Raw genomic sequence first — 25,987 nt, 5'->3', positions numbered from 1 at the left:
ACACTTCCCACCATCAAGGACCATATGATTTGGTTGAGGACACAGAATACCAATTCAGCTTAAAAACAACAAAATATAGTAAAGAAGGATGGAGAAAAGAAAACTTACGGGGACCACACCCATGGGAATGCCTCGGTCTCTTCTTGTGTGTACTCATCCAGCCGTTTGGGCACTCTCCGTGGCTGAGGAAGTTCCTCCACTAAATTTTTAAGAATATCTTCTGGAATATCCTACAGTAGAAGAAAAGCAATCAGCTTTTAACTTTCCTGTACATCTTCTTTAATACATCAGTGTTGAGAGGCACTGCCTTGGTCATGGTTTTTCACACGGATGAGGGTATGTTTGGGTCTGCTGCCTCCAGTGCCACTACCTTTCAATCTGTATTTTAGGTGGCTGCCAAAAAAATTTTCAAAAATGAAAATCTGCTAGAATCTTGAGTCATTCATTCAACAAACATTTATGGAGCTTCTTCCATGAACCACAAATTGTGCGAGGGCCTGAGAATATAATGCTAAACACAAAAGTCATGGCTTCTAGAGGCTTGCAATTCTTAAGAACCCACTGCTCAGTATCTGTCAGGATCAAGTTCTAACTCCTTAGCTAGAGCAGCATCCTCACTTCTAGGCCTCCTCTCTGCCTCTCATTCTCACACACACACATCTGTGGCTTCTGACTTATCAACCTCCTCACTTTTCACAGATTGGCCCAGACTCCAATCTTGGTAACTAAAGCAACTAACATTTATCACAGGCCCCAGATCCTGTTCTAAGCACTCTACAGATATTATCTCATTTAAACCTATAACAATCTTATAACCAACAAAATCCCTCAAACCTACTGCCATCAAGTTGATTGCTACTCATAGTGACCCTATTGGGTTTTCTAAGCTGTAAATCTTTATCAAAGTTGATTGCCTCATCTTCCTCCCACAAAGCAGCTGCTGAGTTTGAACTGCTGACCTTCTGGTTAGCAGCCAAATGTCTTACCTGCTACACCACCAGACCTCTTTAACAATTTTATAATGTAGGTACTATAATTAGGTCCATTTCACAGATGAGGAAACAAAGATAATAAGTAAGAAGCCCATGGCCACACAGCTAGTAAATGGTGGGGCAAGGATTCCCACCCAGGTAGTCTGCATCCATATTATGGATGCAACCATTTTGTATAGAGTCCCTGGTGATTCATTACATTTTATTAACAAAGAAAGTTAAGTATATAACACAGTATAATAATAATCAAAGAAAAAAATTCAAGTTTCTTTTTTTTAGCTGAATAAATTGGAGTAGGGACAAATGTTCTATGGTTAATCATAGAAAACAACCAACAACCCAAAGCTAAGTTATCAATCCATGATTCATAGAAGTTCTGCTACTGGTCACATCAAAAGTAATCTAAATTAATTCATACTCTTTTCATAGTTGATGAAACTACTACTGAGTCCCCTCAATTGAGCAGAATATCTGATCAGGGTTTCTTATTCTAAAGAAAGCAGTTAACAAGATAAAAAGTAGAATTTCCAGACTTGTGCGTTTTAGCCCATAGATGGCACATTCCATGGTTTAAAGTAGGAACGATGATTATTGTGGTGCACTCATTTCAAACACTCTAAATATATTTCAGAAGTTGGTTTATAAAACAACAGAAAGTAATTTACACTCATTATGTAAACACTTAATTGAACACTTAGGAAGAGTGTCCCTGCCAGTGGCCAACGGCACTTACCTCCTCTGGGAAGAGGTGCAGCCTCTGCATCATCACCCGCCTGTGCAGGTTTTTGGGCAGCATACCATAAATAGCCAGTCTAACGATCTAAAACGACACGCATGGGGCTCAGTGAGAAAGTGACTGGGGGTCTAAGGAGGCAACATCATCAGAGGCGTGAGGACAATGTGAAGCCTAAGACTACACATCATCAGAGGCGTGAGGACAACGTGAAGCCTAAGACTACACATGAGTACGACAGCGACAGCACTCAGCCCTACACAGATTTAGGGCAGTAACAGAAAATGCAATTTTTCACTTTGTACATTACTGTTTTCTTCAGGCTCTTTTTGTTTATTGTTTTATTTAGGAAAAAAACACAAAAGGGAGAGATGAAAAATAAGCTTTGCAGTTACCAATTTTAGGTAGAACAGGAGACATTCTCCAAGTCTGTATAAGAACTCGTGGCTGCAATTCTCTTATCACAGAATGGTTAAAGTCGATTCTGGCAGAGGGTGGTGGTAGGATGGGTGGTGGAGGAAGCAGGACTTGATCCTATTTTCTCCAGGTAGGAGATCAGGAGATTTCTAATTCATATATTAAGCCTGACCACATAGTTATGAGACTGACTCTGAAAGCCACAAATGTATAACAATGGTAATGGTTAAAATTTGTTGAAAAGACTGTGTTCTGTGGTAAGTGCATTTCATTTATCTTGTTTACAATGCTGTAAAGGAGTAATTATAATTAACCCTATTTCACTGATGAGTAAAGATTCCCAATTTCATATATGTAGTAAGCAGCGGACTAGCATTCAAACAGGCAGTCTTCCGGTCAGACACAGCACATGCAATTACACCCATAACGTTTCTCTCGATAACTTAAGAAGATAAAATCCCTTCTCCCTACTGTACCAGTTCCTGAGAGGGCAAACCACCCTTACACTGATTTACTTTTCCCCTTTTAAGGTTCCTCTCATTGTGAGTTTGAATGTGATTTTATGTATTTGCTAAGAGAAGGCCATGGAGCACCCCTGGCTCCCGTCTCCTAGGGGCTCCTGGCACAATATGTACACAAAGGCTGCAAGCTCTTCATAAAACTACTGCTGCCAGAGACTCCTGAAACCTAAATCCTTTTTTACCGTCTGTGTTCATATTCCAAGAATACAATGTGAAGTGTATTAAAGTTAAAGCCACTAAAACAATACATGTTAGAAGGGGCTGCACTCTAAGAGGATTTCTTATTCCTTTTATTTTCTAATCAAATGTTTACAGCACACAAAAGCCAATGGCATGCCGTTTATATTTCCCATCTGTTTTCTATGTTAGTTTTAAAACTTTTATGTTCTGGAGATTTACTGAAGTTTAGACTGACATTGTTAAAATTAAATACAATTAAAAATTCAGTTCCTCAGTCACAGCAGCCACTTTTCAGGTGCTCAATAGCCACCCCGTAACCAGTGGCTAACACTTGACAGTGTAGACACAGAACATTTCTATTATCACACAATTTCTACTGAAAACCAGATTTCCAAATTACTCTCTACCATATTAATGTTGTAAAGGTCCCAAGTAGAAACTGACCATGTTAACACTACTCAGCATCTTTTCTGGATGTCATTAAATCCCCTGCCTATGACTGTGGAAGCATCGCATTAGGTTACACAGCATTTGGTTTTCATGTTGTTAGACAAATTTAGTTGTATTCGCTTGAATTACAAAGTAATTCTTTTTAAAATTTGCCCTATTAAAAAAATACAACCATAACACTCAAACAAAAGCTGAAAAATGTGAAAATGTTATTATTTAATGGGGAGGAAAAAGATGACACAAATATGTATACAGAAAACATGTGACACAACATGTACATGCAATTTTAGCTCTACAGATGCAAGCATAAACCTGAAGAACTCAGAAAGTGGGAAAGACAGAAACCCTCCCCAACCCAACTGTCCCCCTCAAAACAATCGATTGCCGGGCAGTCAATTCTGACTCATAGTGACCCTATAAAACAGAGCAGAACTGCCCCTAGGGGTTCCAAAGCTGTAAATCTTTTGCAAGCAGACTGCTATATTTTTCTCCCATGGAGCAGCTGGTAGGTTTGAACCACTGACTTTTCTGTTAGCATCTGAGCACTTAACCACTATGCCACCAGGGCTTCTCACAGATAGAATAAGGTAAGGTAATAAATGTTAAAGATCTTCCTTGTACAGTTTGTGGCACAGGGCATGTGCCATTTGTCTCATGCAAAATAACCTCACCAACTGTACGAAGGGGAAAAAGCAACTCCGTTAGAAGAAAAATATGAAGAGAAAACCCTTAATGTAACTGAAATATATGACAGAGTGGATAAAGTTATAAGGGAAAGGCTGGCTAAAAAAAAAAAAAAAAAGAAAGAAAAGAAAGGCTGGCTCAATAGGTTTATTTGAGATTAGAATTAACCAACTTCTGTGTAATGAAAGTAAGTAGACCCTCAATGAGACAGACTGACACAGTGGCCTGAAACAATGTGGACGGTGCGGGTCGAGCAGCGCCTCTTTCTGTTGCATACAGAGTCACTAGGCATTGGAACTAAGCTGATGGCACCTAACAACAACAACAACAATGGAATTATGAAAAAAATGCTACTCAATAACTTACAATAAATATATTTACTGTTTTTTACAAATAGTACTCCAAGACTATACCGATTATCAGAAGGCTGTATTATGAAACAAATCCTCCTGCAAGCTGCATCACCAAAGACTGATTAACAGCAAGTTATGTCTGTTGGCAAAAGGGGTGCTGTCGCAGACAAACAGTGTTTGAACTGGAAGTAAAATAACTGACTGACAGTGACCCTATAAAACAGGGTCACTATGAGCTCTTCCTTAACAATTCTTTCTTTTTAAAATAAAAAGTCAAATTAAGACTTTAAAAAATTAAGATCTTTTAATGTGGGAATCATTCAAATGAACTCAAGAATGAAATACTTTCTAAGTTTTAAGCAAACATTTTATAATACCTTAAAATCTCTGTTCATAAAAAATAATTTGAAATTACCGAACAAATGTTATCTGATGCCAAATTCTTAATATTAGAAAGCTGAGCCACACTGCCTCCCAGTGTACACTCAACATACCTGAATAAAATACAACTAATACTTAATTTTAGAAACACTCAAAATATTTATAACATATTAAGTAAAATCATAACTTATAACAGTTATGGAACATGTTATCAGAAGCCCTTACAACTTTGTAATACCATTATATGCAAACCATCTTAATAGTCAAAATAGGATACTTCGTTTGATCTTTCATAGTTGAAAAATACACATTTAATGAAAGCATTAAATGTAATTTGTGAAACAGCATTAAATATTTTCTTATGAAGTGAGCATGGCTTTGTAAAATAGATATGATGTACAAAAATAAGAATGACTAATAAAGCATGACACTTCCAGATGCATGAAGCTTTATCACAGGCATGCATCGGAGATATCGTGAGTTCCATTCCAGACCACCACAATAAAGTGACAATTGCAATAAAGCAAGTCAACATGCATTTTTTGGCTTCATGGTGCATATAAAAGTTATGTTTACACTCTACTGTAGTCTATTACATGTGTAACAGCATTGTGAAAAAGTTTAAAATAGTGTGAGACTTGCTAAAATGTGACACAGAGACATGAAATGACCACATGCTGTTAGGAAAATGGTGTCAACAGAGTTGCCCAATGCAGAGTTACTACAAACCTTCCCTTTGTAAAAAAACTCAGCATCTGTGAAGTACAATACAGCACAGCACAAAACATGAGGTGTGACTGTACAAGAAAATGTTTCCTCTTTTTTTACCAAGACAATTTTAGGTTGCATTCTGGCAATAGATATTTTTTACTTATCACTTTATGGAGATAAAAAAGGATATCTTCACAGTCTAATATTTGCTCTTTTGAAAATGTATTAATGTAACAAGCTGAAGTATTCCCATTGGGGGAAATGTTATCCATCCTGTGAGGTATATATCTGAAGGAACGCTAGTGGAGCAGTGGTGAATCACTCAGGTGCTAACTGAAAGGTTGATGGTTCAAACCCATAGCTGCTCTGCAGGAGAAAAGACCAGGAGATCTGCTCTCATGAAGATCATAGCCTAGGAATCCCTACGGGACAGTTCTACTTTGTCTTATAGCAGCATCACTATGAACTGGAATTGACTCAATGGCAATGGGTTTGGTTTTGGTTATCAAGAGCTAAGGAAAGATAAGTAACATTACAAAACAACAATGAGATTTTGCTTTTAGCAACACTGAAAACTAATACGTACTAGAAATTTATCCTAGTACAGAACTCAAATGGTAAATTAATAAACATTAGTAAAGTGAATAAATGTTTTAAATAATTTCTTGAAAAGCATGGAAACAACTAGAGGCCAGAACTGAGAAAGAACCAGAGGGAAAAGAAAGAACTCGAGTTGGCATCAGCTTACTGAAGATCATACGAGGCATAGGTTTAAAGGACCACTGCCTTGGGGACAGGATCAAAGACTCCCTGTCATAAACCTGGGATCTTCTCCAAAAGGCAACACCCAGTTTATAGGGTAAGAAAATTAAAAAAAAAAAGAAAAAGTCTCCAGATCTGTTTTAAGGATTGAAGTGTGCCTCCCAAAAACGTGTGTTGTACATCCTAACCTCTACACCTGTGGCAAAGGAGTCCTTGTGGCAAAGCGGTGAAGCACCTGGCCGCTAACTGAAAGGCTGGCAGTTTGAACCCAGCAGTCACTTTGTAGGAGGAAGATGTGGGAGTCTGCTTTCATCAGGAAGATAGCCTCGGCGTCCTATAGTGGCACTATGAGCGGGCGTTTGACTTGATAGCAAGCGGCTTGATTTTGGTTCGGTATACCTGTCTTTATAATCCCATTTGGGCATGGGTTTTCTTTGTTATGTTAATGAAGGAACACCAGTGTGGTGTCTGTCTTAAGTCAATCTCTCTTGAGACATAAAAGTACAGATTAAGCAAGCAACCGCAAACAGAGGGGAAGACAGATAACACATGATTCCCTAGGAGGTAGAAGGTAAGGGACAGGACCCTCCCCAAGAGTGGAAAGAGGGAGAAAGCCTTCCCCTGGAGCAGGTGCCCCAAATTTGGACTTCTAGCTTTCTAAGCTGTGAGAAAATAAATTCCTCTTCATTAAAGCCACCCACTTGGTGGTATTTCTGTTCTATCAGCACTAGATAACTGAGATAGTCGGCTAACTATGGGCATGACCTCACAAAGCTGTGGTGCCCAACATTCACCTTTCTTAGAGAGATCAAAATGCTGTAAGTTAAAAGTTCAAAGAGATCTTAGGTTGGTATAGCCCCAAGCACCTGCCAGAAGAAAGTGAATCTTTTCTGAAGGAATTCACTTTTAACCTAAGTCTCAAAGAATTTCCACAAATGAAATTCCAAGGTACACGAACTTACTGGGCAGAAACAGTAAACTGCAGACCTACAAAGACCACAAATATTAGGATCAGATACAAATGTTAAGAATTCTGTTTAACACACTTAAAGAAATGTAAGAGGGAACTGAACTATGTCAAAGGAACAGGAGATTATCAAAACTCATCAGCAAAATTTAAAAAGAACCACATATGTCTCTTCAAAGAAAGCTTCTTATTCAATTATGCAGTGTCAACAAATTAAAAAGAAAGGCATAATTCTTTGACTAAAAGGCAAAGAAAATGAATAGTGATGAGAAAATACACAGTATTGAATGATAATGCAATAATACTTATTAATACTTGTGTGACATGGCTAAGGTGAAGAATTTGTAGCTCAGAATGCTAACTACAATAGAACAGGAAAACTGAAAAAACAGTATCTGAATCAGTCTTTCTACAGATGATAAAGAATGAAAAAAAACACCATAGACGTACTGCCACTGGATCCTTCTTGTGAAGCTGAGCAGCTGTTACTTGTCTAAATCCACCTGGATAGCTGTTAGAAGAAGCCAAAACAGGAAATCAGGAAGAGGCTACTGCACAGTGTTCTCTAAACATCTCTTATCTTTTAAATTTTTATTGTGATTTAGATGAAGGTTTACAAAGCAAATTCACTTCCATATAGCATTTCACATACACTGTCTCATGGCACTGACTGCAATTTCCCACAATGCAACAGCTCCCCTCCTACTTTTTCCCCATAGTTTACCTCTTCCCTGTGTCCTTCCCTTCCATCCACTCCTGCCTCCCGAGCTGGGCACACACAGCCCTTCTCTCCTCCCATGACTGCTCTCTCCAAGGAATGTATCTACCTATGTAAATGTTCAGCTCATATGCCTGTCTTTTGTTTGGTTAGAAGCCACAGGAGTGGGTTCAAGTCCAGGCCTGAAGGGCAGCTAGGGGACTTAGTCTCAGGGGTTCCACAAGGCCCTGTCAGAGCAGCAAACCCAGTCCCCTCCCCCTTTTTTAAAATTTAATGATTTTAAATTTTTTTTCCACATTTTTCTCCCACTCTATCCAGGATCTCCAACATAGATCCCTCCGACTGGCTCACAGTGGTAGCCAGGCACCATCTAGTTCTTCTGGTCTCATAGTCACATAGGCTGAGGATCCCATGCTGTACCAGTCACTTGGACTAATTGTTTCCACATGTCCTTGATTTTCTTTATTCTTCTTTGCCTTGGATGAGGAGAGACCCATCGTTGCATCCAGATGGCCGCTTGCAAGCTTTTAAGATCCCAGTCACTACTTGCCAAAGTAGGATGTAGTATGTTTTGCCAGTTGAGCTTCATGTCCCCTGCAACCATGGTCCCAAGCCCACAGGTAATTACTTGCTCCCTCTGGGTAGTTGGCTATAGTCAAGAAGTGACTACAACCTTGTCCCCTGTCAGCTTCAGTATATACTTGGGAATTCTTACAGAACATACAGATACACTTGTAAAAATATTGTCTGCCAACTGTATACATGGTCATTGGGTGTACGCCCCCCTGCATAGACATACCTAATAGTTCAGCCTGTCCAACCATCTATCCACCTGTATAGTCATGTTTGCCTTCGCTGACAATGCAGTATTGTATTTGCAAATGGGTTCATCTTTGTTGTCTGTAACTCCCATACACTCTCTATGTCTTCCTCTTCCTCAGTGCCACTGTATTGGTCACTCACATTTGGTACATTACCCTTCCCTTCACCCAAATCAATACATGTTCCTACCTGTCTAACAGTGTTTGCTCCCCTGCTCTCCCACCCCTGGTAACTAACATATATAAACTATATATATATATAAACTATATATAAACACACATAAACCTTTCCTTGACTTTTTACAATAACAGACTAATATAATATTTGTCCTACTGTGATTGACTTATTTCACTCAGCATAATGTCCTCCAAGTTCATCCACGTTATGAGGTGTTTTGCTGACCCTATGCTATTCTTTAGGGTTATATACTATTCCACTGTGTGTATGTACCATAGTTTGCTTATTCATTCTTTTGCAGATGGGCATCTAGGTTGTTTAAACTGAACATCTCTTTCATAATAAATTATTTTTCTTATGAAATCATAATTGTTTCTAGAAATTGTGCTGTTCATGAAGTATCTTAAAAACTAAGTAACTGTAGGAAGAGTGCTGATACATTTTAGGGACTGCCATCAATATCACAAAACAAAATGTGTAAGAATTATTGAATGGAAAACCAATTTGCTCTGTAAACTTTCACCCAAATCACAATAAAAATTAAAAAAAAAAAAAAAAAGGAGACGGTCAGGCTATTCGAAATATTTCCTTAAATGGTCAACAGCCACTGTTTCGTAAAAGTTTCATGTCTTGAACATTTTCTTTGCATAACTATATTTCTATCTGAATTTTAAGTTATTCATCATTCATTCATTCACTTACTTTTGGGGTAGCTTTTTTTTGCTTGAAATTAAAAGAAAGACCAGTAAGCTGGAATAGTTCATATTCTCTGTCAAAGTAGACTTATAGTGTCTATCTGAGGCAGGCATGAGGTTTGGGCAAAATGGTGGTATACCATTTGGTTCTGAAGTCAAATTCATATTGTTTCCTTTTTGCAGCTGGTAAAAGGCCACTGAGAGCTACACAAGGTCATATCAGCTCTAAGTAGTAAAACATTTGTGTTAAGATCAACCACTATATATAAAATGGACAAATGAGATTACAAATAAAAAACATCAGGGATGATACTGGGTACATTTTGGAAACTTGGACACCCAGATCCAGGCCTAGAATCGAGGTTTTGTCAGTGGCTGCCTGTATAATTTTAGGCAACTCATCTGAATACTAATGATGTTGCCACATCTACTCACAAGGCTTTTATGAGAGTCAAATGGGGAAACTGTTTCTGAAAGTGCATAAAAAATTAAAAACAATGCACAAACACAAGGTTTCATTACCCTGAATAGAAGAATAAAGCCCAAATAATTTTTGAGGAATGGATAAAAATTTGAAAAACCAGTTGACATTGCAAAAACCTTCAATTATCTAAGTGTAATTCCGTTCATAAATTTCTCTCAAGGAGACTTGCATACATTTTAAAGAAGACTTAAGGAGTCAGCTTTAGAAGTAAAATTTAAGAATAAAATCCAAAAGTTTGCTGAGAAAGACGGGTGAATTTCAAGTTGCCATTCTTTTCCTCATTTTGTTGCGTTTCAGCTTCAGACAAAGAAGCACCTGTCTAGACGTCTATTCCTGTATGCTTTTGCTCCATGGAAAAAATGACTTTCCAACGTCTCCACTCAATAAAAATGGTCTCTATTTTTAACATTGAGATGGCAAATTCTAAAAGCACACACTAGCATTTACACTGTATGTCAGGAGTCTGGAATTTATGCTGGAAGACAGAGGTTGCTAAGGAAAAGTTCAGAATAGGGGAAAGACTCGAGTCACGCAATGCTTGGTTGACTTTGGTGAAAAAATGACTACATTTCTCCCTCTGGCCTGAGGTACCTTGGATGGAGGAGGAGAAAATTTGCTTTAAATGCTAGCCAAGAGTATTCAATTCAAATAAATTCAATAAATGCTTACTGAATGCTATTTTGCTGGGTGCTGGGCTACATAGATAAATGTGACAGGATCTTGTTCTCAAGAAAAATGACTCAGTTGTGTTGACACATTAATTTTGGAAAATGCACTTTTTTTTTCCTTTTTAAATTAGATCATTAGTATACTCAAAGTACCATATTGGAACTGCACCTCTTCCTTGAAAATGTCATCATCTTACCCAGTGTGTGAGGAATATACTTTTTGTTCCCATTTGTTTCCAGAAAATGCAATGTGTCTGGTGTTCATTATGACAACATGATCCCCGCAGTCACCTAGAGTTTAAACAAAAAAGGGAGGGAGCAAACAAGGAAATCATGAGAAACCATGACCTTAAGAAGAAGTGGCCTTGGTTATTTATAAAGCTTATCAAAGTCCAAATAAGATACTAAAAATATAAAGCAAGTCACAGTGCAACACCAAAATCCTTGAACAAATTTCTGTTCTCTTTTATATAACTTCTAAGTATAGAAAGAGTTGGCTGGCCATTGGAAAATCTCCACCATGTAAGGTAAAAGAGAATTAATAAAGATGCCAGTAACAACAATACATCTTTTAAAGGCAGATTATCACCATTCCAAGTATCTCTTCCCATTACTGTTTATGTTACTAAAGATGTTTATATTAAGGACCTCCAAGTACTAGCTACAATCCTTTCTTAGAAACAGAACAGAAAATGAAAACAATATGCATATGGATGCACACAGGTATGTTTTACTATAGGTAAATTGAAAACAAATGTAAAACATCACAACTGATTATTCTTCTCAAATTTAGAGAACAATAAAGCACTATGATCTAATGCTTAACTACTGACTCAAGGTTTTTTCCAACCAGTTAAATGTAAACTGCCACTGTCAAGTAATTGGAAACATGCATTAGATGTCTGTATGGACATCTAATAGAAAAACAAGCTTCGGAAGATTCTAGAAAAAAAAAAAAAGATTTCTAGAAAAAAAATCACTGAAAAGATATGAACTGTAAATAAGTACATTTTGTGAAAACTATAGATTACAAGTATAAAATTCTACGTGGAGCTTTGCATATGAACAGAAGCATATGCAGATAGGAGTTCATAGTCTATACAGTATACGACAAAGCCTCAAAACAAACCCACTGCCATTGAGCTGAGTCCCACTCACAGCAACCCCACTGGGTTTCCAAGGCCGTAAATCTCAAAGGAAGCAGACTGCCTCATCTTCCTCATATGCAGCAGCCAGTGAGTTTGAACTGCCTCCCTTTTCGTTAGCAGCCCAATGCCTTAACTACCAGAGCTCCTTCTATACAGGACAAGGCTGAAGGAAAAAGGATAAAATTGGTAGGTTTTCTTGGTTGGAGTGAAAGGTAATGCAGAGTGTAAGGAAACACCAGGGGACATTGCTGCTGGTTGGCTAGGAAGGGTAGTTTGATAGAATTTGGTTAATTAAGTGACTAAAGTTTCTGAAATGACACGTGATGACTACCAAGACAATTGGGTAAATGAAGCATAGAGCAAATGGAGGAAGAGAAGGTATTTATACAACCTGAAAGAACGCTGCAACCAGCTTAACTTTCATCCACACATTTCCCAGTGGAAGCAGCCAAGGCCCATTAATTGATTTGCCAAAGCTCACACACCAACGCATCTACCTAGCACCCAGTGTAGCCTCCTTCCGAGATATCAATGTGGAGGACTAATGGAGTCTTTAAACATGCCACTAAAGAGGAATTTATGTTTAAATGTTGTTTAAGCTTTGTTGCTGTTGTGTGCCATCAGTTGGTTCCATCTCCTAGTGATCCCAGAGAAGAAGTGTCCCACAGAGTCTTCTAGGCTGTAATTTTTATAGGAGAAGTACTGGTGGCACAGTGGTTAAGTACTCTGCCGCTAACCAAAAAGTTGGTGGTTTGAACTACCAGCTGCTTTGCGGGAGAAAGATGGGGAATTACAACCTTATGGAAAATGAACTTGCTCTGTAAACTGTCACCCAAATCACAATTAAAAAAAAAAAAAAAAAAAATTCACAGCCTTGGAAACCCTACTCTGTCTTATAGAGTCGTTATGAGTTGGAATCAATTTGATGGCATTATTAATTAGAAAATTTACACTTAAAATATGCATCAAATAAATATATAAATCAGAGCTCTGCTGTCTGACCAAGAGATATTCTGAAGAGAAATTTTTCAAACTAACAAAAGGTGAAGGACATTTGGTTTTGTTTCCAGTTTTTGACCATTATGAAAAAAGTTGTTACAAATATTTGTTGACAGGTTTTTGGTGAACACCAAGTTTTCATTTCTCTGGGATAAACGCCCAACACTGCAGTTGCTGTATTGCACAGTCAGCTTGCCATACTCTTGTCCAGAGCACCCAGATAACCTGGAGGACACATTTCCTTTGGTGCTTTGAGAGATTATTTTCTGGGAGTGAGCTGAAGAATAAATGTAAGATAATTAACCTTCTAAAGAGATTGATAGGTAATTTAATAGCAAGACAAGTATATTAGCTATATAACTTTAAGAAAAGCATCATAAACTCTTTCTCCTAATAAGTCCTTATAAATTTATATAAAAATATAAGGCAGAATAATAGAGATTAGATCAGATCATAATTCTAATCTCTGCTGAACGGTCTGGCACACTAGCATTCTTAACATTACCTTTTAAGAACTATGTGCATATTTTATTTTATTCCATGTAGAACAGGAGTCTTTTAAGAGTAAGAATTATTTGGAAATTCTTCACATCTTGTGAGAAAAAATTAAAAGAATGTCAATATTACCACCTCAATTTAATAAGGAAGGAAAACTTTAAAATCTTGTATAGGAACATCCACAAAACATCATAATGAAATAATTGTAGCAATAATTAATATAAAATATTCAGATATGTACTGGGAATGTTGTTGTGGTTGTTGTTATGTGCCATCGAGTTGGACCCGCCTCATAGCAACCCCTCCTTGGGTTTCTGAGGCGGTATCACTATGAAAGTACATTGCCCAACCTTCTTCCCAAGGAGTGGCTGGTTGAGTTTGAACCACCAGCCTTTTTGTTAGCAGTCAGAGGAATACAGAAGAAAAAGACAAGTTGGTGGCCTAAGGAAGTGCAGTCTATTAAGTAGATAGCATATTTTATGCATAAATGTCTAATTACTCTGTACCACAAAGCATCTTTATCAAAAAGCACAATTTTTATCATCTTCCATTTATTTATAGCTCCTTCTTCCACTTGTCTTATACTAACAAATATGTCCCACATTATTAAATGTTATGCAAAAATAATGAGTTTAAATATTAATTTAATGACATATTTTATTATTTAAATATGGCTATTCAGATCTGGTAGCATAGTGGCTAACGCACTTGACTGCTAACCAGAAGGCTGGCGGTTCAAACCCACCAGCCACTCCTTGGAAGGAAGGTTGGGCAATCCTACTTCCTTAGTGATACTGCCTCGGAAACCCAAGGAAGGGTCGCTATGAGTCGGGGTCGACTCGACGGCAAATAACAACAACAACAACAACATTCAGATTAATGGGAGCTCTGGTAGTGTCGTGTCTAAGGCATTTGACTGCTAACCAGAAGGCTAGCAGTTCAAACCCACCAGCCATTCCTTGGAAGGAAGATGGGGCAATCTACTTCCGTAGTGATACTGCCTCGGAAACCCAAGGATGGGTCACTATGAGTCAGATCCGACTCCACGGCAGTGAGGTTTTTTTTTTTTTTTTAATTCAGATTAACAGGTTTTTTTTTTTTTAAATACCCCATACAAAAATGTTACATTTTAGACATCTTATCAGATGCAGCTCTGATTAAGTACTCAGAGCAGATTCCGAGACATGTAATCATGTCAAAAAGTAAGAATTTTCTTTTAAGTCTGTGACACAGACTATAAAGTCGATGACCAGAAAGGACTCAGTGTTTACAAACCCACCAAAAATCAAATCCATGTTCAAATCTATGCAATCCGATAGGTGAATGTACCATAGTTCACCTTGAGATCCCTTTTCAGGCTCTGTTCAAGTCCAGGTGAAGTGATTTTAGCAAATTTGTATGATTCTGACAACTTTCTGATTTACAATTTAGAACTATGAGGCTCAGAGCTCATAAAAGTACATTATTTTAATAAGGAGATGGACCCCAATCTTCTAAGTTTCTGAAGTGCTAACACTATGTGAGCACAATCCTAAGCTATCCTGTGATTACTGAGCTTTTCACAACAATTTCCTTGACCGCAGTGACTACACCTTGTTGTTGGTAGGCGCTGCCGAGCAAGCTTCGATTCACAGCGATGGCAGGCACGACAGCAGGAAACATGTACAACAGAGGGGAAGCCGGCCTGGTCGGTACCACCTCACAACCACCGCTATGCTTGGGCCCACTGTTGCGCTGCTGTGACAAGCCATCTTGCTGACACTACATCTTATCCATCTTTTCATTCTCCAGGGACCAGTATTTAAAATTATTTTATTTTACTTTGTTCTTGAGAACATACACAGCACAGACATACACCAATTCAAGTTTACACATGTATAATTCAGTGAAACTGATGACATTTTCTGAGTGGTACAACCATTCTCACCCTCCTTTTCTGAGACATTTCTCTTCCATTAACATAAGTTCCCTGCTTTCAAGGTTCCTATCTAACCTCTGAGTTGCTACTGTCAATTTGATCCCGTAGAGACAGGTCATGAAAGAGCACAATGCTCAAGGAAGACATTCTTTACTGGTTAAGCAAAGCTAGGGTTTTAAGCAGACTTTAGGGCATATTTTTGGTTTAAGGTATAAAGAACACCTCAGGCCAATAGTTTCAGGGGTTCAGCCAACCTCTATGGCTCTAGAAAGTCTAGAGTCCATTATAATTTGAAATTCTGTTCTACATTTTCCCCCTTTGGATCAAGATTCTGCTACAAAATCTTTGATCAAAACATTCAGTAATGGTAGCTGGGCACCATCCAGTTCTTCTGGTCTCATGGCAAAGGAGGCAGTTGTTTATGGAGGTAATTAAACATACATACCATTAACTTCTCCTATTCCTGACTCTAAGGAGTTCTGGTGGTGCAGTGATTACAGTATATGGCTGCTAACCAAAAGGTCGGTGGTTGGAACCCACCAGAAATTCTGCAGGAAAAGTTGAGGCATTCTGCTTCCGTAAAGATTTGCAAAGGCTTGGAAACCCATGAGGCTGTTCTACTCTGTCCTAAAAAGAATCACTATGAGTCAGAATCGATTCGATAGTACTGGGTTTGATTTTTTCTTTTTTTTGGTCTATTACTGACTCTCCTTTTTCCTCAGTCTTTTGCTCCAGGTGAATAGAGACCACTTGCCATGTCTTGGATTTCCACTTGCAAGCTTTTAAGACCCCAGGCACTGTGCCAGGAACTAGTAGATAGAACAGAAGCACTAAACATGTTATTAGACCAATTAACTGGGATGGCCCATGAAACCATGACCCTAAACCTCCAAAGCAAGTAACCAAACCTCATGAGGTGTCTGGTTGTACATACTCTTTTTTTTGTCTTGTTGTAAATATATCACACATTGTACAAGTGTACAACTTATTGACAGCAATTATAATAATCAGCCATAAACTGAAACTCAGTGCTTCATAAGCAATAACCCCCCTTTTTCCCATCCCTCCTGTCTTAGTAACTACTAAGAAACTTTAAACTCTCTATATTTGCCTGTTCTTCTCTTTTTATACAAGTGAGGTCATATAGTGTTTGTCCTTTTATGAGTGATTTTTTTCACTCCGCATAATGTTTTCAAGCTCCATCCATATTGTAGCATGTATCAAGACTTCATGTCTCTTACTGGCTGAGTAGTGTCCCATTTCATGTATGTACTGCACTTTGTTTATCCATTCACCTGCTGAGAAGCATTTGTTACCACCTTTGGGCTACTGGGCTAAATGAACTTTGATACACTAGTATCTGTTTGAGTTTCTGCTTTCAAGTCTGTTAGGTATATCCTCGGGAGTAGAGTTGTTCATATGATAGTTCTATTTTTAGTTTTTTGAGGAATAACCACACTGTTTCCCAAAGTGGCTGTAACATTTTATATTTCCACTAGTAATGGATGAAAAAACAAAACAAAAAAATAAAACCAAACCCGCTGCCATTGCGTCGATTCTGATATGTAGTGATCCTAAAGGACTGGATAGAACTGTCCCACAGGGTTTCAAGACTGTAAATCGTTAAAGAAACAGACTGCCTCATCTTTCTCTCATGGGTTAGAATCACTGACCTTCTGGTTAGCAGCTGAGTGCTTAGAACCAGTGCACCACCAGAGTTCTTCAGTAATGGACAATGTTTCTAATTACATCCTTGCCCACATTTGTTATGTTCTGATTTTTTTTTTTTTATCTTAGCCATCCTAGTGGGAGTAAAATGGCATCTCACTGTGGTTCTGACTTGCATCTCTCTGATGGCTAATGATGCTGAGCATCTTCTCATGTGTTTGGTGGCCAGTTGATTCTTCACACACAGTCAATACTCCACAAATGTTCACTAAACCAAACCAAGCTCACTGCCATCGAGTCGACTCATAGCGAACCCCGCTGGATTTCTGAGCTGGTAAATCTTTATGGAAGTAGTCTTCCTTCCACAGAGTGACTGGTGGGTTTGAACTGCTAACCTTCGGGTTAGCAATCAAATGCCTTAGATACTATGCTACCCGAGCTCCTTCTATAAATGTTTAGAACACTAAATTGTTACCAGTGAGTTTTAAGTGTTATAAAGTAGACTTAACCATCAACCTGAAAATGTTATATGGTAAGAAATTAAGAATTTCTAGGAGAATTTGCCTTTTCTAATTTTTTGCCCATCAGAGAAACTTAAAATGAGAAACAGGAGTCACATGACTGTTTGGTGTTCTGAGGGATACTTACTCATCAGCACATAAGGAAAACATTTGCAAAAATAACCTGCTTATAAGAAGGTAGCACTTTGATAGGAAGTGCTATATTTGAAGAAAGAAGTTCGTTTCATTCACCTATTAATATTTGCATTAAATCTTTCCTTTATATTCTATCATTATCAAGTATTTTACAACCCATAAGAAGCTGTTCTCACTGGATAAACTTTGCCAAAATGTTCATTTTTATTTAAAGTTGCATTTAATAACAATTCTAGAATTCTGACGTCATCAGAATCTAATATAATGTTATTAAACCTATCCTGTTCCAAAATTCTTTAGGTCAGGCTAAAGAAAGCTCCCCCCAGCTTCCTCTAGATGCATTTGTAGTTCTCCTCCACTAATTAATTCCTGGGCAGTAACAGGAGTGGGTCCTCATGAAGAACGGCCACACTCCTCAAGGTACCAGGTACCCTTTCTTCTCAGGTATCAGTGAAAAAAAACATGTTCAAAGAGCCCCCAAGTCCTAAATTCTGGAGGGCAGCTCTGACTACAAGATTATAAAAAATAATTTTATAAATGAGAGGTTGTTTTTCCAGAACATTTCACAAACGTCCATTTAACAAAGTTGTCTAAACATTCTATATGATTTGTTCAGATACCTTATGGGTTAATGATTAACATTTATACAATTCCTGGAAATATAAGCACCAATGATAATACTATTTTTTCGGGAGCATGTCAGTCAATTTCGAATAAATGTGTTTACAATGATTATCAGCATATGCTACTTACTTAAAAAAATGTTTGTTAAACCAATAGAAATAGATTCTTAAAATACAACATACTTGTAAGTTGAAACTGCTTGTAATGTTAAGTCTGATTTTAGTGACACCTTGTGGACATGAGTTTTGCTACTGTTAGTTACACATTAAATATAAAAACCAAAACCAACTCCTAGTGACCCTGCAGAGCAGAACCGTCCTGTAGGGTTTCCATGGCTGTGATCTTTAGGGAAGCAGACTGCCACATCTCTTTCCCATGGAGCGGCTGGGGGTTTGAAACGTCGACCATTCAGTCAGCAGCCAAACATTCTAACCATTGTGGCACTAGGGCTCCTTCATATTAAATACAGTGAAACAAAAATGCAATCCAGTCTTTCAAATGTGAGCTTCTAATTTTGTAAAACAGCTATTCTCCACTATTAGAAAAGGCTGACTTCACAGGAGTCACATGACTGTTTGGGGCTCTGAGGGATACTTACTCATCAGCACGTAAGGAATAAGTTTGCAAAAATAACCTGCTTGTAAGAAGGTAGCACTTCAATGGACAGGTAAGTGCTATATTAGAATAAAGAAGTTAGGTGACTACTACTAATTCCACTTTCCCTTGAATTTTGTACAATTTGCATTTCTATAAAGACAGCCTGAGAGATCTTGTTCATTACTTTGCTGATACTACTACTGTTAGGGAAAGCACAGATAAGCAGGAAAGCCAACACAGTGTAACTAGGCTAAGAATCAGCACAGTGAGGGAACGGGTCCTAGATGGGGAAGCAGGTTTTACTTTCAGCTCAAGCGTAATATCGTCGAGTGACAGTGAGAAAGTCACTTTCTCTTTCTGATGTTAGTTTTCTCATCTGTCCATTAGGGAGTTAAACAAGGTATTTAAAATCCTAGCTGATACTAAACAGTTCTATGAGTTTGCCATGACTACTGTTGATCTGCTTTAAAATATACACGTATTTATATATTCTCCTTGTGTCTTTGATATATTTCATAAAAAGTTAAATAGAATGTGATCAATTACTACCAACGCTGCTGACAGGCTGGGCAAGATGCAGATTAAGCACTGACCACAGAACATGACAGCATGGTCCGCAAAGTATACAGGTAGGGTGATCAACCGCAAGTACTTTACCCTGTAAGCAGACTCTACATGAAAACTATGGCTGTTCATGATAGACAGGTCTGAAAGGATACTCACTCAGCTGATGGTACACAGGCTTGTGTAATCCTTGGAGCTTTACTGATGCTGCAGCAGCCAGTTTGCCAGGGGGCTGCATTTTCCCATCTAAGAGATACCACACTCGAGCAAAAGTGGCCCATTGCTTCAAAATCAATGAAGAGGAAAAAAGAAAGAGAATTCTAAGTAAAAAGGAAATAAATGAGTCTATTATTATACCATCATACACATTCTACAGAAACTACCGCTACAGAAGTGTTTTTGTTTTGTTTCCATTTCTATCGCTGGAAAACCATCTTTTCTATAAAACAACTCAGCACTTGTACTGTTTCTTTCTTTCTCGTGTTACCTACTTCATTCTCTCCCACACATCGTTAGTCAGCTTTATCCCTCAGTAGTTCATATATTCTGATGCTACTGTAGATAGTACTGTATTTTCAATTTCAATCGCTATTTGTTTGTTGCTAGTTTATAGAAATTGACTTCAGTTTTGTAAAGTGATCTTGTCTCCTTCAACCTTACTAACTCACTTGTAAATTCTAGTAGCTTTTTATAGATTTCATATGATTTTCTACAGACAATTACAGCTACAGAGTTCTGGTGGCTTAGTGCCTAAGGCATTTGACTGCTAACCAGAAGGCTGGCAGTTCAAACCCACCAGCCACTCTTTGGAAGGAAGATTGGGCAATCTACATTTTTTTTTGTCAGGAATTCCTTTATTCTGTATCAAAATAATCCAATAGTAAATGTAGATTATACACTTTTATACATGTAAGTTATCTTTTTATGCTGTATCTTTCACCAGGCCACTTCCATACCTTATCCTTCTAGAAAGACAGTAGCATTTTACATTAGTTTTATTTAAACAATATGGCAACTGTAACAGACAAAAAGAAGCATGGAGAGTTTTTCCTTACACAAGCACATTTAAATTTCTTCCCATTACAAAAACATGTATTGTTGCTTTAGAGATAACTTCATGAATAAGGTCTTATGGTAAAAATCCAGGTAAAGTATCAGCAAGTATTTTAAATAAGAAATTCCAATGACTTAAAATGTAAGCCTGAACTAGATGTTTAATGTCTTCTTTATTGCAAATATGATATCTTTGACTTGAGGTACAAAGCTGTCTTCCACCATCTTTGCATAAGGCACAGGGACGTCGGCACCAGTGACACAAACTGCAGGAGCATCCAGGTAATTGAATGCAGGACCTTCCATGATCCTGGCACAAATTTCAGCTCCTACTCCAAACTGTGGCCAACCTCCTTCCACAGTTACAAGATGATTTGTCTTCATGACACTGGCTTCCATAGTTTCAATGTTCATTGGTCTGATAGTGTGCACGTTTACCACCTCACATTCCATTCCCTCCTTAGACAGCACTGCTGCGGCTTCTAAGCCGTGGCCAATAGGTCTTGAACGGGAAACCATGGTTACATGCGTCCCTTGCCTTTCTATTTTGGCTTTTCCAATAGGAATGAGAAAATCTTTTGACTGAGCTGCTTCAGGGAGTTCGAAAGGAACTCCATACATCAATTCATTCTCTAGCATCACCACTGGATTTTTATCCCGAATGGCTGATTTAATAAGGTCACATGCTCTGAATTCCAGAGGCTGACCATCTTTGAGCCTGGGCAGTGTCCATACCAGGCAGCAAAGCACTGTGAATGCTGGGCAGCCATGCCTGCTGAAGCACCATTGGGCCCCCTGAAGACTATGGGCACACACTCAAGGCCCCCAGACATATATAGTAGTCTTGGCAGCCGAGTTTATAACTTGGTCAATGGCTTGCATAGAGAAATTGAAGGTCATAAATTCACAAATGGGCCGCAACCCAGCCATAGCTGCACCTACGGCAATTCCAGTAAAGCCCATTTCAGATACAGGAGTGTCTATGATTCTCTTGTCTCCATATTTCTTCCAGAGGCCTTGACTAACCCTGTATGCTCCATCATACTGGGCAACTTCCTCCCCAAGCAGAAAAACCTTCTCGTCTCTTTCCAGCTCCTCATCCATCTCCTGATTTATAGCATCACAAACTGTCCCCTGCAGCGCCGCCGGCGCGGTCCGATGGGAACGCCTCCTCAGCAGCCCAGACACCTGCTGAAGGGGCCTCCGCACCAGCACAGATGCTGCTGCCATCTTGCCGGTGTCCTCCAGCCACAGCCAAAAGGCGGGCAATCTACTTTTGTAGAGATACTGCCTCGGAAACCCAAGGAGGGATCTCTAGGAGTCAGAACAGACTTGACTGCGGTGAGTTTGGTTTGAGTTTGGAATTACATCTCCAAATGAAGACAGCTTCTAGCCCATACTATTTCCAGTCACGCTCAGTTTGTGATCTAACTTAATTATGAGTAAAAAGTTAAAAACAAACAAAACTGAAACGAGAATTCACATTCTCATCAAAACAATCTGCTAGCAGCTGGGCCTCTCTTCACCTTGTTTTACACCTGCGCTATCACTAGGTACTTCTCTGTCCACAGCTTGTTGACCTGTCAGCAGCACCTGACAGCATCTCCACTGCTGCTGCCCTACTAGTTCAGCCCGTCACCATCTCTCATATGCTCTGCAACAGCTTCCTACCAGGCTTCCTGCTGCTAGTCTTGCTCTGACCTCCCTTCACCAATAAGCATTATCAGAGTATGCTTTCTATCACCGCTTTCACTAGAACTGGAATCTAGTGGCAGTGAAGAATCATCTGGAAAAAGAGATGTGTCACTGTTTTAGTACAGCCAAGAAAGTTATGACAAAGAATATTAATGGGAAGAAGGGTGGCTTGCCATTCTAGATTTAAAAATACATTAATGCCACAGCAAATCAAACCACTATAATAGAGGCAAAGAAACAAAAATATCAGAAGAACATAACATAGGCTATAGAAATAGAACTCAGGAATTTAATATAAGATACAAGTGGCAATTCAATTGTGTGAAGAAAAAAGTATTCTTAATAAATAAATGGTGCTTGGATAAGTAGTTATTTACCTGTTAGAAAAATAAAAGTTGGACCTCCTACTGCGTATTATATACTAAAATCTCACGCATATTGTATACTAAAATCTCAGATGGGTCATAAATAAAATTAATCAAAGTAATTGTATAAGCAAATCTAGAAGAGTATACATATAAACTAAACCAAATCAAACTCACTGCCGTCGAGTCAGACCCAACTCATAGCAACTCCTCCTTGGGTTTCCGAGGCAGTATCACTATGGAATTAGATTGTCCAACCTTCCTTCTAAGGAGTGGCTAGTGGGCTTGAACCAAGAGCCTTCTGGTTAGCAGTTGCATGCCTAGGCACTGTGCTACCAGAGCTCCTAGAGGGTAGAAAGAGCTTTTTATCCAATATAGGAAACAAAGAAGGTGTTCACATTCAAAACCAAAGTCAGGATCATAGAAAAATAATTCATATGACAGAACTGAGAAAAGAATTCACAGAAGAGTTAATATCAACACTAGTGATAAAAATAAAAATCTATTAAAAGTAGAAGAAAAGACAAACTCAATTAAAAGTGTGCAAAAGATAATCAGTACACAATCAATAGATAAGCTGATCCAAATGTCTGAAAAACACATGCACTGATTTTCAACATCATTAACCTTAAATAAGGGAATGCCACTTTACTACATTCAGAATAATCAAAGTTATAAAGCATTTGAATCAAGAATGCTGACAAAGATCACAGGAAAGGGCATCCTCAAACGCTGCTGGTGGAAATGGAAATTGTTAAACCATTTTTTAAAGCAATCGAGTAAAATCTCTTAAAAGCGAAACTAAAAAGTAAAGCATCTCCTAGGCAGTACTCTAGGAAATCTGTCCTAGAGAAAGAAAAGGTCCAGTGCATAAACACACAGCCGAGTACACAGTGGATGCCTATGATCACGTCGCCCAGGCAGAAAAACTAGAAAATGCAGATTATCACAAGAGGAATGGCTGAACCATGGGCACACCAGCAGCCATTTAAAACATAAATTAATAAAAAGTCATAGAACTTTTTCCACCAGAAATACGCTGTTATTTCTCCCATCTTACTGTAAATTTGAGCTCTTACTGGGTATTTGATTCTATAAGAAAATGCAGTTAATTTTTCTTTTACTTTTGATAAATAGAATTGAAATTATGTTTTTGAAAGAGTTTTTTCTTTCAGAGACCATAATGAAAATTTACCAGTGAAATAATTTACTTCAAAATAATAAGGGAAGGAGAGAAGTAGATGGTGGTACAGATGAAATGACTTTTTTTGTTTGAAACTGGCTGATATCTACCTTTAAATAGGTTTGAAATCCCCTATAATAAAAAATTGACAGAAAAGAAGCAACTCTTGACCTTATTTTCTTCCCAGGGGCTACTGCTTCATTTCTTTTCGTCTCTTGTAGCAAAACTCTTCCAAAGAGTTGCCTTTAGTCTAATTTCTGTCTTCATCCAACCTCAACCTGGCTTTTGTCCTCTCATACCTATCACCATCACTTTACTGCCTGTCAAGGTTACCTGGACCTTCATGTGCTCAATCCACTGGTAAATTGTAAGTGTTCAATAAAGTTGATCATTCCCAACTCTTGAGTATTGTTTCTTCATTTGATTTCCAGGACTCCACCTTCAGTTGGTTTTTTTTTCCCTATATTGCTTGCTCTCCCCTATCTCTTGCCTCTTAAATGTTAAAATACTCCAGAGCTTCGTTCTTGATCTTCCTCTCTACTATATCTACACTCACTTTCTCAAAGACTTTATCCAGTCTTACACCTTCAAATGCCTTTTGTAGGCGAATGATTCCCACATTACATCTCTAGCCTGAACCTCCTTCTCAAATTCTAGACTTGTATCCAGTTGCCCACTTAGCATCTGCACTGTAGTGCTTCTCAAACCATCTGTAAAGACCAGTTTTCTCCCAATCTATTCCAGACCAATACTTTGATTTAAAAAAGAAAAGAAAGAAAATGCCGCCGTTAACGTAAAATTGCTGTAAATTTTCTAAATGCTTATTTTCACACTCTGTATTCATCTCATCAAGAACAGATAACAAACAGTTTAAGGAAGGAACCACATTTGGAGCAGCATTGAGCTAAGAGGCATCTTGGACCAACCCATCCAAAACTGAACTCTTGCTCTTCCACTGGAAACCTGCTTCCACACAAGCCTTCCTTACCCAGTTCATGGCACATCCTTCCAGTTATTGAAACCCCAAACACTGCAGTAATCCCCGATCCTCTTGCTGCTGGCCCACAACAATCCTTCAGGAAAGCCCATTGGCTCCACTTTTAAAACATATATCCAGAACCCAACCACTTTTCAACACTCTGCTCTTGTTGTTATGCGCCATTGAGTAGGACCCGACTCATAGCGACCCCTCCTTGGGTTTCCGAGGCAGTATCACTAGGGAAGTAGATTGCCCAACCTTCCTTCTGAGGAGTGGCTGGTGGGTTTGAACCGACACCCTTCTGGTTAGCAGTCAAGTGCCTTAGGCACTACACTACCCTCGTTTTACCAGTCAACTCTAGCCTGGATTACTACAATAGCCTCCAAATGGATTCTTTGCTTCTAAAGCAAAACACCAAACTCAGTGCCAACCAGTTGTTTCTGACTCATAGCGACCCTCACCCACTGGGTCTCCAAGGCTGTAAATCTTTACGGAAGTAGATCGCCCAGTCTAATTTCCGCAGCAGCTGGTGGGCTTGAACCGCTGATCTTCCAGTTAGCAGGCAAATGCCTTAACTACTAAGCCACTAGAGCTCCCTTGCTTCTATACTCCACCAATTGCTAATCTCAGAACAGTTTATTCTTCAGCCAGCATCCAAAGTAATCTTTTCAACATCTAAGCCAGATATTACTGTTCGGTTCGCCGCTCTATTAATAGGTCGACATTTCACTTAGAACACGAAACAAAATTCTTACGATGGTGTACAGTGCCCTATGAGCTACCCTTCTCTGACCTCTCCTCCTACTCCTTCCCTTTCTCACTCAGGTTACAGCTTTCTTGCTGAATCTCAAGCATGCAAAGCAAGCGCCTTGTTACTGCCATCGAGTTAGCGCCAATTCACAGGCCGAAACCTTGCCCCGTCCTGCACAATGTTCATGATCCTTAGTATACTTGTGTTCATTGTTGCAGCCACTGTGTTTTGAGTGCCTTTCAACCTAGGGCGCTCATCTTCCAACATTCCATCAGACAATATTCTGTTGTGATCCCTAGGGTTTTTACTGGTTAATTTTCGGAATTAGATCATCAGGCCTTCGTTCCTAGTTCGTCTTGGTCTGGAACCAACCAGAGCAAGTGGTGGCCCCTATCACGACCCTTCTGTATGTGCTTTCTCTCGGTACCTCCCCGCCCAAGGTCTCGGGTTCCCTGGCGGCTGAGTTACACTACTCAATCTGCCTGAGCCATAGTCCTCCTTCAGTCAATGTAATGATCCTCATCAGGCCACAAGAGTCCGCGCTCACCTGGGCTGCCTTAGAGAAACTCGACAT

The 25,987-nt window shown here is 38.8% G+C and overlaps 2 protein-coding genes across 2 annotated transcripts; both read right to left on the bottom strand.

Moving 5' to 3' along the window:
* Window positions 1-104: 104 nt before the first annotated feature.
* Window positions 105-25,987, bottom strand: MRPL13 (mitochondrial ribosomal protein L13). The gene is made up of 6 exons (XM_007946841.2): window positions 25,961-25,987; window positions 19,547-19,670; window positions 10,913-11,006; window positions 7,602-7,662; window positions 1,726-1,812; window positions 105-230 (listed from the first exon to the last, which is right to left on the bottom strand). Exons 1-6 carry the CDS (start codon window positions 25,985-25,987, stop codon window positions 105-107), a joined length of 519 nt encoding a protein of 172 aa, XP_007945032.1.
* LOC103202053 (pyruvate dehydrogenase E1 component subunit beta, mitochondrial-like) lies at window positions 20,594-21,670 on the bottom strand. Its single transcript, XM_042781793.1, is given in 3 exon segments — window positions 20,594-21,120; window positions 21,123-21,279; window positions 21,281-21,670. Coding segments are annotated over 3 exon segments (1,074 nt in total).

The sequence above is a fragment of the Orycteropus afer genome, unplaced genomic scaffold, assembly GCF_000298275.1.
Source record: "Orycteropus afer afer isolate SDZICR_OR568_19922 unplaced genomic scaffold, OryAfe1.0 scaffold00173, whole genome shotgun sequence".
In the NCBI taxonomy this organism is placed as follows: domain Eukaryota; kingdom Metazoa; phylum Chordata; class Mammalia; order Tubulidentata; family Orycteropodidae; genus Orycteropus; species Orycteropus afer.
Note: the sequence above shows the minus strand (reverse complement) of the source record. Positions and strands in the feature narration are given on the sequence as shown.